We start from the raw sequence: 13,990 nt of genomic DNA on the forward strand, positions 1-13,990 counted from the left end.
GTGTGGAAAGTTTCATCCAATAAAATACTTTATTATGTTTCTTTTAATATTTCAAGAAGGCCTATTAATTTTGTCATCTCTTCCCTTTAATTCTGAAATGCTGAGAAGATTACGTGTAATCAAAAATGTCTGGAAAAGTGCCCAGTAATGATTTCTCTTATTCACTAGCAATTTGTGGACATTTATTACTTGGAACTGTGATCTTTAATTGACAGTCTTTCCTGGATTGACTTTTCTTAAAAACACTGCCCAACTCATAATATTACCTAAATTAAATGGAGAAACATTGTCTTTGACCCATCTGAGTTTAAAAGATAATTTACAAGTTAGTCCCACCCAGTCTCTAAAAGAAAGGATTTCATTGTTCTCAAAAGGTGATGAGGCTCAAGAGAAGATAAAACTGAGTAAAGAAAATTGAGACTCCTTTTTTTAAAAAAATGAAGATGAGTAAACTAAATTGTGAATCATTATTTAAATTAATGATAGACCAAAGGACTTGTTTTCACCATTTGATTCCATTAATATTGATTTTATGTAGATGCAGAAACACAGCAGGAATTATGATACTAGAACATTGTGGATAATGCAGTGACTACAGGCATATAGGTAGGAAAAAAGAAAATACTTGGGTTTTTGTTCTCATACATAGTTTTACTTAACTAGAAATAAGTATTCTTTTGCGTGTGTTCAAATTTATTTTATTTTTTATTTTACCTATCTAAATATAAAAAATACTATCATCTGATTCTCTTCTTTCATGTGAAATTTTGTTTTGTTTTGACTTTTAATACCTGTGAGGCTTTTAAAAACTTTGTCTTTGCATCTCTTCTGTGAAATTGTAAAAGTTCTCAACTGATGATGGAGGAGCTCCTGTATTAAACCCAAAGGGGAAGTCTGAACTACAAAATCTGTGGAGGAAATGTTACCATATCTCTTCTAAATTTATAATTAATTAGTCCCGAAAATAGTTGAATGTCATATTCACTGTCTTTGGCCTTCCCATGCTTTCTTAGTTCCCCATCATCATCAGCTCATGGCAATTATACTTAGTAATGCTGTGTTCATTTCTTGCAGGGCACTAGAAAAATGGAGACACTTGTTTTTGTTCTTTGCTAAAGTATGAACTGGTAAAGAAAAGGAGAGGTATGAAAATTGTATGTCAGCTTATGGTCCCTGTGTGATTTATGTAATCAATTGATTGTAAGATCCGTCAAACAGAACAATGGAAGCCAATTCACAGAAATTATAATATATGCAATCTTTACTCCATAGCTGGCCTATACAAATTGGTATTAAAGGTACTATAAGCATAATACTTAAGCAAAAGATGTAATCAAACTATCGCAAATGGTAGAGTTATAAACAGTTTAAAAATCCATGCAAAAATGTTCAACCTCATTATAATCAAAGTAATGCGTATTAAACAATGAGTTAGCATGTTGTGCTTATGAAATTAGTGAAGATTTTTTAAACAAGATCAGCTTGTGAGGGAGAAGCACTGCTAGAATGAGAGGGAATTGGCATCACTCTTGGGAAAGCAATTTGGCAATAATGAGATTTAAAATGCTCGTAATCTCTTAGTAATTTCAGTTCTAGAAAGTTTTTCTGAGAAAATAACCCTTACTATGGAAAAAGCTATAGAGTTATTCATCTTTCTGACATATAAAAATATTTTTAAAAACTGTGTACAACAGGGCTGGGCATGGTGGCTCACGCCTGTAATCTCAGCACTTTGGGAGGCCAAGGCAGGCAGATCACGAGGTCAAGAGATCGAGACCATCCTTGCCAACACTGTGAAACCCCGTCTCTACTAGAAATACAAAAATTAGCCAAGCATGGTGGTGCGCGGCTGTAGACCCAGATACTCGGGAGGCAGGCGAATCGCTTGAACCTGGGAGGCAGAGGTTGCAGTGAGCCAAGATTGCGCCACTGCACTCCTGCCTGGTGACAAAGAGAGACTGTCTCAAAAAAAAAAAAAAAAAAAAAACCTATATACAACATAAATGTTCAGCAATAAACAAATGACTAAACTATAACTGAATAGATGTCATTTTTGTGCATTCATTTAAAATGATCAGGCAGAAGTTATATTAAAAAGGGACATGGTTATGTTAGTGAAAAAAGTTGGATATATTATGTACATTATCATTTCAGTTATGTAAAGCAAACATGTAGAATGTATATAAACAAAAATTGAAAGGAAATACAACATATTTTGTGTTTTTAAGGTGATGGAAAATATGTATGAATTTTTAATATATATTTCACAGTTCTCTCACATTACATAATATTCATGTCTTCTTTTGCAACAAAAAGATGTTTATTTAATAAATTAAAAGTACATAAAAGAATACAGGAGGAATGAACCATCAACATGGATTCACAACAGCAATCAATATGGATCCAACCCTCATGGTGAATCGCACAGCAATTGAATTTTCACTGGCCTTTTCAAAATTGTCATCTCTCTGAATGTTGACAATTGCATTGCTTTCTAGAAAATACTATAGTGCCTAATCTCTGAGGAATTAGACTTACACCTATCCTGTTTAATAGCTAAACTAAACTAAAGAGGAATACACATAGTCAACAAAAGCTTCTTTAAAAATAACAAGTACTTCACATGGCATAATTATCAGTGAACGCTTACTGAACAGCTGTAATTAGATTTACATTCTAAAACAATGTCCACATTTTTCTTTCAAAAGAAAAATGTCAACTTATACTCATTAACATGTTTCAAAACATATTTTAATTATACTAAAAGTTATCCAACATTTTAAAAATAACTACTTTCTGAATACTAAGGGTCTTCTCATTAGGACTTAGAAATTATTAAGTGAATTTTTAGACACACAAATGGAACAAAAACATTTAAAATGCCACTTACCTGACATGCTTCTTTTTTTAGAGAAATCTTTATCTAGCCATAAGACAAATATATAGATTAAAAATCCTCCTACAAACTTCTTTCGTAGGTAATGTTGCTATGTTATGTTAAAAGCAGCATGACAGTAAAACTTATCTTTATCTGTGCCTCAGATTCTTTTCTCCTCTGTTTCTTAAAATCTTTTGTGTGTACTTTGTTTCAGTTACAAACAGGAAATGTGAGGGAGGTGTCTTGAGTTTTGATCTGAAAACGGTTGACTTAAATTGTGTAACATGGGAAGAAAAATCCCACATGCCTTTGTAATCTGACATTTGAATTTTTATCAATACCTGAGTCTAATTGAAAAATAAATAAATAAAGGTATGAATTAAACTAGGAGGGATCTTCCTATCTCTGGAGAGAATCCAGTCATCTCTTCACAAGTAAATTCACATGGAAACAAAATAAGATACACTAAACTGATGAGTAAATAGTAAGCAACCCCTGGGTGTGCCCAGCTATTGTATTTTCTTGAGCCATGATGGAGGACAGGGAGTTAATATTTTTTGGGCACTTAGTATGTATCAGTTGCCTTCTATACTTTCTCTTAATGGGAGGCTAGATGCCTGCCTTATTTCCTGACAGTCCTCACCTTGTCATCATGAGTTTCTCTGTCCAATATAGAGCCACCTGACAACAAGCTCCTGCTCTCAACCACCACTCCAGAGTCTTAATAGCAGCAGTTCTTACATGCTGGTGTACATAAGTATGCTATATGATGCTAGTTTAAAATCCTGGGCCCATCTGAATCAGACTATTCAGGATGAAGCACTAGAATCTGCACTTTAACAAGCAGATTTTCTGAGTGCATTTTAAATTACATAGATTGTATATGATAAACTATTTTAATATAGATGTTCTGGACGATGCTTTCAGAAACTCATATGGAATAGAATCTATCTTATTCATTATTACAATTTCATAACTAGAATTATGCACACCGGCATGTTGCAGGTCTCAATAAATACTCTCAGTGATTGAAAAAACAAAACAATGAGTGGCTTGTGCTTTCTTTTTCCTCCATTGTAGAAAATAACTCCCTAGTAAGCAAAATACAGTGCATCTTATCCTTTGGACGAAGCTAGCTAAACACTAACAAATTTTTCCATTTCAATCACTTCCCCTCAAATATTTTTTGGTGACTCATTGACTCAGAGGCTGTAAAACTGAAAGACACCTTGGAGATTCTCTGGTCTAATCTTCTTTAAAAGGCATTTTTAAAGTATGTTCCATAGAACGCTCGGCCTTTAAGAAACTCAGAAGACAAGTGTTTCCTCGACAAATATATTTGGAAAAACTACATAGCTTTATTTTTACCTCCGCAGATACATATTAAAGGCTTAGGTAAGTCCTGCGAAAAGGAAACCCAAACAATATTTTTATCAGAGTTTTTCTAAACTTATTTGACCAGAGGACTCTATTCAGCAGCTAACCATGAGCAAAGTGACAGGTTTTATGAAGCAGGCCTGGATGCTCACAGAACAAGACTTCAGGGAACGGCAGCCTCAGGTTCACGTAGGGATCAGGGGACAACAAAGAATGAGAAGGTTTCATCCTAGAATTAAATGGAACATAGGGAGGAAGACTGCTGAAAAGTTGAATCCCAGACATTCAGGAGGGTTCGGGCACCTGATAAATCAGTTTGAGAGGAGAGGGCCTAGTTATGGCCTTGAGGAGTTGAGCTTTGGTCCTGAAAGAGGGTAACTGGTAAGAAAAGTAGAAGTCCTAGGCTCAAGAAAGAACTAGAGAGGTTACCTAAGCAACACCTTGGAATATGGGCAAAGTAGATGCCCACAACTGGAGTACACAGAGGACATTGGAAAGAAAGAATTTCAGGACTGGAAATTTGGGTGCTGGCATTCCTTTGTTATAACAAAATTATCGCAGAGAATGGAGAAAGAAGGAAGGAAGAAGGAAGGAATTGCAGAATTTTCTGGAATTCTGCAATTCCAGCAAAACGGTGTTTAATTATTATTGGCTGTGAATGGAGAGAAGGTCAACTCAGCAAGAATGACTCAGGCAAAAATGCAGAAACTCTGTGGTTTGCTCAGAAGAAGTACCTCTCAGAGCAGCCCAACAGGAAGAGAGACCCAAAGCAAACCCACCTGTTCGGAGAGCAGCTGTCTAAGGGCTTCCCTGCCTCAAGTGTATGACTTTATGCATACAGCTGCAGGAAGCTGGGGAAGGCAAGATAAGAGACGTTAGGAAGGATATGTCCTGCTTCAGAGAGAGCCTGAAGTACCTGTTGAGTGATTACCTTATGGTTTAAAAGGGTTAATGTACATCCTATGCATGATTGACATCTCTGAATGGTAAAAACTTAGGCTAATCTGAACCACTTCACAGTTTCTAATTATTATAGTATTTTTGAAAAGTGATCTTCATTACAATGTTCCATTCCATAGATTTAAATAATCTATGGAGATATAACAAGGTCATTCAAGGTCACGCAGGAAGCCCGTGCCTGCACATTAGTTAGCTCCATAGACGTTTGAAATTTGCCAGGGAAAAAAACATAGCTTTTCATTAAATATAGATAGTTGAGCACATGGAAACATTATCAGAATATAAAAAACAGCATATGGATATGTATTTGTTATAAAATATATTACAAAGTGCATTCAGAGATTTGAATGATGGCTTCATGAGCCATGTTTAAATAATAAATAAACATGAGGCCTCTGTAGTACTTTTTAAGGAGATGGGTTACCAAAAGGGAATTTCAAAGATAGCTAGACGAAGCAGAAATGTCTCGACAAGCTTAAAGCAGTTAGAGATGTTGTAGGAAATTTTGGGGGGAGGTTTTGATGGGCACCTGTCAAGAAATAAAAATATTAAGGCCAACAAAATTGAGGTTTTGTTGCCAACAGAAAATGAAAAACATGTCAAAATGGCAGCTGCCATTCAGAGTTTCAGAAAAATGGGTCAGAGTGTAGAAAGAGGCCTGGTTTTTCAAACTTCTTTTTTAATGATCATCTGTCATTTTTATAATTAATTTTCATCAGCATAATGTATTTTCTTATATCTGTGTGTGTGTGTGTGTGTGTGTGTGTGTGTGTGTGTGTGTGTGTATTTAAAGAGAGAGGGAGAGAGTCTGAGGGTTTCCAAGCTGCTGAATAGATATATTTACAAAAGTATTTAGCTATTGTTTAAATTACTTACAATAACATGCACTAGTGTTATAACTGGAGTAAAAGATGTGCCCTTATTTTAAAGGCTCTTTATAATATCTGTTTTATTGAAACACTACTTACCTCTCTGTAATTTTTTCTTTATTCCGGTGAATTGCTGTTTAGTCATACTGAAGCTAGTACAAAGTAAGCAAACCGCTTGATGAGAGAAAGGAGCGAACGGGCCACCTGTGCTATCAATTATGCTATTTTCACCTGTGAAATTATTCAAAATTGATTATGAGGTTGCAGTTGCCGCTGATTAGTATTTATATTTTCATTGAGTTTAGACTATAAGGTCCTCCAGAAAGCACAATTATTCAGACAAAAAAGATAAAAGCAAATTAAAAGCAATAGAACAATGCATAGACTTAGCATCAGATTTTTCTACCTTTTTATTACAAGTATCATGCCTTACAGAACCAGAAGTCTTAAAAATTAAACACTAAAAATAAAACCGTAGATACAAAATGTTCAGAAACAGTAGAGAAAAATGTCTAATATTAGGTAGTCTGTTTTCCTATATGTGAGAGGCTTAAGTATCCAGGTTTTCTAGAAGACAACAATTTGCCCCATTATACCGCTTTCTAGGTAGTGCTCTAGAGGGAATATTATCAGCAAACCTAAAGCATTCTGAGAAATCTTGGTCTTATTTGAAACACAACTGATTCAAACAAAGTAAATCAGCTTATTTACCACAGCACTTCTCAGAGATAATATTCAATTTCTCTTCTTAAGGGAAGGCTATGTTACACAGTATTTTTAAAAAGTATTTCCTAAGAGTTAACATCCCTTTATTTTTAAAGCATTTTACAAGACTACTGTTATAAAGCATATGTTTTAGAAAACACGGGATCAGTCAACTTTTTCTTCCTGTTGAACTGGCTCTTACTCTCTGGCCTCTTCTGACATTTAGGGCCTGGCTTACTTGAGGAGCACCATGATAATATCAGCTGTAACACCTGAATGTCAATTTTTATCATTAGAGATAGTTTTCTTAAGATTAAAAAAGAATGAGTCCTTACAACTCAAATGCCCTAGGACACAATTAGCATCCTCAGAATATTTTACACAGTGAGTCTAGTTCTAGCGAGTCCTCTACCAAATGAGATATATGATAGATTAATTTTGATTAAAATAAGAGACTTGGTGCTAGACTATTTTTAGGAAAAGGCAAATTTTAGTTGAAGGACCCCAGGGAATAGGAGCATTGAGTGGAAGCGGGAACACTAAGAAGTGAGGCACCAGTCCGGGTTCTGGCCGGCAACAGATGCTAACAGTCAAAGGGGTGGTAGAACGAATTAAATGAAGAGAATACATTTACGACGGTGCAGGCAGGGCTAGCAGGAAGCAAAGGGAAAGTGAAGCACTTCTGGGTTAACAATAGAGGGAGCCAATGACCACCCATGGGCTCGAAAATCTTGGAGGAGTGTCAGTAACTGGAAACCAGCAAGTAGCCATGGAAGAGCTACCTGACAGGAGCTATGGCTTTCAGAAAAACAAAAACAAAAGTGAAACAACAATAACAAAAACCAGCCATTGTCATGTTACAAGCCAGCAAGAAGAGAACTGTGGGAAAAAAAAAATCTCAATTTTGCTCTCCTCTGCCTTCCATTCTTCCACCCATTTCCTCATTGGCCAAACCCAACAGTCAGAGGAAAAGGCAGCCCTGATGATGCAGTCCATAGAAGTTGGCCTTGCAAGGCTCAAAGATGGGTAAAGAAGAAGAGAGAGTGGACCTGGAGTGATAAACATGTGAGTAAGACGTGCAGAGAATGAGCTTAAGTTTAGATAATTACCCTCTGTTCTGCCTAACGTGGATTTCAAAATGTTATAGGTACACTAATTTTCCAGAGCACAGAAGAGTAAATAAGAGCAACTTATTTTTATATATTGAACTAGATTGATCAGGGCAATTTTACTAACCTTAAAAGAGTACCTGAGATGTCTTAATTAACATTTAGCTTGTTCTGCATAATAGAACAAAACTAAGAATAAAATTTGTCCATAGATTGTACAAAAATGCTGGTAGGAGGGATATAATAATGGAAACTATATACAAAAATTTCCCATTGTGTAAGAAAGATAAGAATTTTTAGAGTGAGAAGACTCAGAGACAGAATGAAAAAACAATAAGGTCATTGTTGTAGATGGTTAGTATTTGAGGGATCTAAATTAAAGATTTATGAGAATATTTTGTACTATTCTTGCAATTGTTTTGAAAACTCTGAATTATGCCAAAATGAAAGTTTTCAAATATATGTAAATTACTTAGAACAGTGTCTGGTACCTGTGAAATGCTCAGTAAGTCCTAGATGCTAATGTTGTCCATATTACCCTGATAATAAAATCAGATAAAGGCGTTACAAGACAAGATAACTAAAGATGAATTCTTTCTCATAAACACAGATAGCAAAAATTTTAAACAAAGGTTTAGCAAGTTGAATCTACCAATACAATAAAAGGATATTATATAGTGACTGAGTGAGGTTTATCCCAGGAATAAAAAGGTGGTCCAATATTAGAAAATTAATCACTGTAAATTACCAGATTAACAGACTAAGAAATGAACAAACAAAAAACACGTGATCATCTTAATAGTAGAAATAGTAGAAAAATGATTTGGCAAAATCCCAGTATGTGTTCCTGACTAAATAAAAATTAAGCTCTGAGAAAACTAGGAATAGAGACTTCCTCAACATAATTCAGAGTATTTACAAAAATCCCTACAACTCACATCATCTTTAATTGTGAAATACCAAATGTTTTCTTCCTAAAATAGGTACAAGGCAAGAATATTCACCCTCACCACTTTAATTCAACATTGTACTGGAAATTCTAGCCCAAGCAATAAGTAAAGAAATTAAATGCATTTGAATTAGAAATGAGGAAAAACTGACTTACAGATGATTCTAGGGAATCTACAAAAATACTTGCTAGAACTAATCACCAGGTATAGCATAGTGTCAGGATACAAGAATAATATACAAAAATATTGATTTTATTTATAATACTGGCAACAATCAGAAATTGAAATTAAATTAGAACATAAATGAGATCAGTAGGTTTGGGGTGTAGAGACTAATTACAAAAGATCACAAGGAAACTTTGGGGGAAAATTTTAAAAAGTGAATTTTTACTGTATCTAAAGTATACCTCAATAAATCTCACTTTTAAAACACTAAGAAAAAAATAATCTATGAGTTCATTTTGGTAAACAAACTAACAAATGACTGAATAAATGAAAAGGGAAAATTATTTCTTAGAATAGAATGCCAACTAAAAATTGAAAAAAGAATGATGGAGTTAGAAAATCTACCATTTTACAACTATCAAATTAGTAACTGATTCAGAAAAAGATTTGTTGTTAGATGCTAAAGTAATATGGTAACTGATTCAGAAAATGATTTGTCATTAGATGCTAAAGTAATATGTGAATAATTAATGAGCAAGGAGATATTTATCTAGTCTCAAAATGTCTTCCTACAAATTATTTATTAATTTAAAAAATCCATTAACTTCATGGTAGAGAAATCTAACAGATATAACCTTAACTAAGTATCAAAGTTAGTGTTACCAATAATGGGGCAAACCACAATCATTTATCTCCTGATATAGTGCACTGACAAGTATTTTTCTGGTATTCTTGTAAAAATTGCTAAACTTTAACCAATCGTGAAGTATCAGACATGTCCAAACTGAGAGGTATAATACAAAAATAACTGACCCACATCCCTCAAAAACATCAAGATCAAGAATGACAAAAAATGCTGATTAAATGTTCCAGATTAAAGCAAACTAAGGAGACACAACAAGTGAAGGTAAAGCATAATCTTACATTGGATCCTGGGCTGTGGGGAAAAATAACTATAAAGAACATTATTGGGACACTTGCCAAACTTTTAATACAGACAAGTAGATAACAATATTATATCAATGTTAAATTTTCTGATTTTGATAGTAGTATGATGGTTATGAAATAAAAAGTCTTTGATCTTAGAAAATATATACTAAGGATTGAGAGATTAAGGAGTATAATCTCTGAAATTTACAATCAACTTCAAAATACATGCAAAGAAAGAAGAAGGAAGAGAGAGCAAATGATACGTTCACCCCAAAGCAAAGGGGGGAAAATGCTAATGACTTGTATATTTGGATAAAGGGTATATGCAACAACTTTGTGCTATCAATTTATGTGCTATGGTTTAGCTACAGTTCAAAAGAAAAGTTACAATATTAAGCTATTAACTTATTTTATTTTTATTTATATTTTTTGAGACAGGATTTCATTATGTTGCCCAGTCTGTTCTCAAATTCCTGTCTTCAAGTGATCATCCTGCCTCAGCCTCCCCAAGTGCAGGTATTACAGGTATGAGTGACCACTTCCAGTCAACTGTTAATAATTAAAAGACAATTAAATCAGCAAATCAAGCACCCAACTCAATAAGTTATAGATCTATAAAATGAATCTAAAGAAAATTAATATATTAATTGGTCAAGATAAAAGCAATAATAAATTAGAAAACAATAAAAAATTCCTGCTAATAAATAGATCTAAAGACCTAATTTTTGAGACCTCAGCATTGAAATAGATAAATTATTGGCTATTCAAGTATAGTTACAATGGAGAAAGTACAGATATGCAATACAAGAAATGAGAATGGGAAAATAATACAAAAAGGAAATTGACAAGATTATAAGTGTACATTGTTTAACTCCAGGCAAATATATTTGAAGACCTAGTTGATAGATAAGATTTCTTAGAAAAATAGAAATAATCAAAACTGACCCCATTAGAAGACATCTAAACAGGAAAATTCTCATGAAATTGAGAAAAATTATATTAAGGATCTACTCATTAAAATGTGACAACTCTTCACTATTGGGAATCCTTTTAGTGTTTCGATACTGAACATAATGCCAATTTGGCTCAAGGCAGAGAGGTTCAGTATAGATGTATATTTGGATAAGCATTTAATTATAGAGACTACAAGTATGTAGAAAAGATCACTATTATCATGTTAAAGAAATAACCTTCACATATTCTGTATTTTTAATCAAAATTATATTACATATATAATTTTATATATAAGTCAAATAGAAGGAAAGTGATCTCCTTCTGGTAATAGTGGCATGAATAGATTATAGAATTTCCCTTTGCAGAAAGCAAGTACAAAACTGGGGGGAAATATCTGAAACAACTATCTGGAAATTGATCAGAGGCAAACAACAAGTTGTAAAATGTTTATTCTTGGAATACTGCTGCAGTTTCAGGTCAGAATGCTGTAGTACATGGCCTTCTAGCCTGGGCTGCTCACATCCTCTTTCCCTTCTTTTGTCCTTTATCCTACATTGCTTGGTAGGGTGGCATCCTTGATTTGGAGTCGGGCAAGAGTAACACGTGAAAACCCATATCTCGCTGGCTAAAAGTGGCAGTCTCCGTTAGGAATGAATGTTCAAAGACCATAATTTTGCTAGTTCAAAGTTGCAGATCTGGTTTTGGAGAAAGGGCTCACCAGACACAAATTTAATGGTAAGAGATTTAGCAGGCCTCAGGTAAGCTATCCACACATCCCTGTCTATCTGCTAAACTATGCATGTTGTGGAAGAAACCCAAGAAGGCCCATGGAAGAAAGAAAGCCATGGCAGATACGAAAGCTGGCCGCAACTTTGAATGTTTTCCTTCAGTCCACACATAGCTTAGTAAACAATGGATGGGGAAGGCTTGGGGAATTGAGGTGTCTGCTGAAATCACTGGCTGACCACTAAACTATACAGCCACAGGGGTTGCTGTAAGGAAACAAAACTAAGAAATAAGTTTAAAAATTCTCAGTGGAAGCATTGTTGGCCTCACTTTATGGGGAAAATAAAGTATGTAGTTTTAAGTTGAAGCAAGTTACTAAAACAAACACACACATATGCACAAACACACATACACAAACCAGTGCACCTTTGAAAAATAAAATTGCAGAAGTGCAACAATCTATTATTTAAAATTTTAATTTTCACATATACATTACAAGATATGCAAAGAAATAGAAGAGTATGACCCATACTCAAAAAAAAAAAAAAAAAAAAAGAAAGGAAAAAAACAGACCATAGAAACCGACTCTGAGGAACAGAGATGTTGAATTTAGCAGGCAACGACTTCAAAGCAAATTTACAAATTTATTGAAAGAATTTAAAAAAATATGTTCAAGGAATTGAAAGGAAATAACCAATCAACGAGTTAATTAATGGAAAATTCAGCATAAAAATATAAACTACACAAGAGCACCACACTGAAATTTTAGAATTGAAAAGTATAATAATTAAGATTTAAAAAATTCACTAGGTGAACTCAACAGCAGAGTTCAGATCACAGAAGACTCAGTCATTTAGAAGATAGACTAATAGAAACTGTGCAATCCAAAGCTCTAGGAAAAAAAGGGTTGTACAAAAGGAATAGAGTCGCAGAGATCTACCAGACAGTTTCAAGAATTCCAGCACATGTTTATTGGGGATTATAAAAGGAGGGGATAGAAAGGGATGGAAAATCACTGGAAAATATAATGGCTGAAAACTTTGCATTTTGATGAAAAACATCTACTTTCAGACCCAAGGAACTCAATGAACACCAACAAATACACTCATAAAGGGAAACATACCTAGACGCAGCAAAAATCGAGAGAATTCACTGCTAACTGACCTTACCTACAGGGAAAAACAAGGGAAGTTCTTTGGGCTGATAGAAAGGACACAGACAGTAACTCAGATCCATAGGAAGAAATGTAAATCACAAGAAATATTTGAGTAAATGAAAAGATTATGTGTGTGCACATATACCTTTTCTTATCCTTTCTTAATTTCTTTAAAATCAGAACATTGTTTAAAGTAATAATTATAACACAGTATTGTTCCGTTTATTTGTGATGATTTTATGTGTATGACATTAATGACACAAAGGGATGGGGAAAGATAAAATGGAGCTTCACTGGTGCAAATTTGCTGTATTTTACCTTAGTTAAGTCAGTACTAATTTTAAATGAATTGTGAAAGTTAAAGATAAATACTACAATCTCTAGAGCAACTAATTTTTTTAAATCTTAAAAAAAAAAAAAAAAAAGACAGTCAAGTCAGGCATGGTGGCACATGCCTGCAGTCCCAGCTACTCCAGAGGCTGAGCTGGGAGGATCCCTTGAGTCCACGAGTTCAAGGCTACAGCGATCTGGGAACACACCACTGCACTCAAGGCTGGGTGACAGAATGAGATCCTGCCTCAAAAAAATACAGCCAAAATATCAACAGAGGAGTTAAAAATGATATTCAAAAATACCAAAGAAGATAGTAATGAAAGAATAGAGGAACAAAAAAGACATTAGATATATAGAAAACAAATAGCATAAGGGCAGATAATTTTAACTACAGTCATATGTTACTTAATGACAGGGATACATCTGAGAAGTGCATTAGGCGATTTTATTGTGCAAATATTGTAGAGTGTACTTACACAAACCTAGACGGTATAGCCTACTACACACCTAGGCTATGTTGTATATAGCCTACTGCTCCTAGGCTACAAACCTATATAGCATGTCACTGTACTGAATACTGTAGGCAAATGTAACACTATGGTATTTTGTGTATCTAAACATATCTAAACCCAGTAGAGTTACATTAAAAACATGGTATTATTATCTTATAGGACTACTGTCATATATGCAGTCCGTCCTTGACCAGAATGTCATTATATGGAAAATGACTGTATACTAATGATATAGTTTGGCTCTGTGTCCCTACCTAAATCTCATCTCAGATTGTAATCCCAACATGTGGAGGGAAGGACCTGGTGGGAGATTATTGGATTATGGAGGTGGTTTCCCCTATTCTGTTCTCATGATGGTGAGGGAGT

At 34.3% G+C, this 13,990-nt stretch overlaps 1 protein-coding gene across 1 annotated transcript in view; it reads right to left on the minus strand.

The window, feature by feature from the left end:
* The window catches only part of LOC113225236 (T-cell receptor-associated transmembrane adapter 1), a 33,875-nt gene extending 30,752 nt beyond the window's left edge, over positions 1-3,123 (minus strand). The window contains exon 1 of the mRNA XM_026456742.1: positions 2,891-3,123. Coding sequence (XP_026312527.1) covers positions 2,891-2,897 — 7 coding nt within the window. The 5' untranslated portion in view covers positions 2,898-3,123. The remainder of the gene's footprint in view (positions 1-2,890) is intronic.
* Positions 3,124-13,990: the final 10,867 nt, after the last annotated feature.

The sequence above is a fragment of the Piliocolobus tephrosceles genome, unplaced genomic scaffold, assembly GCF_002776525.5.
Source record: "Piliocolobus tephrosceles isolate RC106 unplaced genomic scaffold, ASM277652v3 unscaffolded_19, whole genome shotgun sequence".
Classification (NCBI taxonomy): Eukaryota; Metazoa; Chordata; class Mammalia; order Primates; family Cercopithecidae; genus Piliocolobus; species Piliocolobus tephrosceles.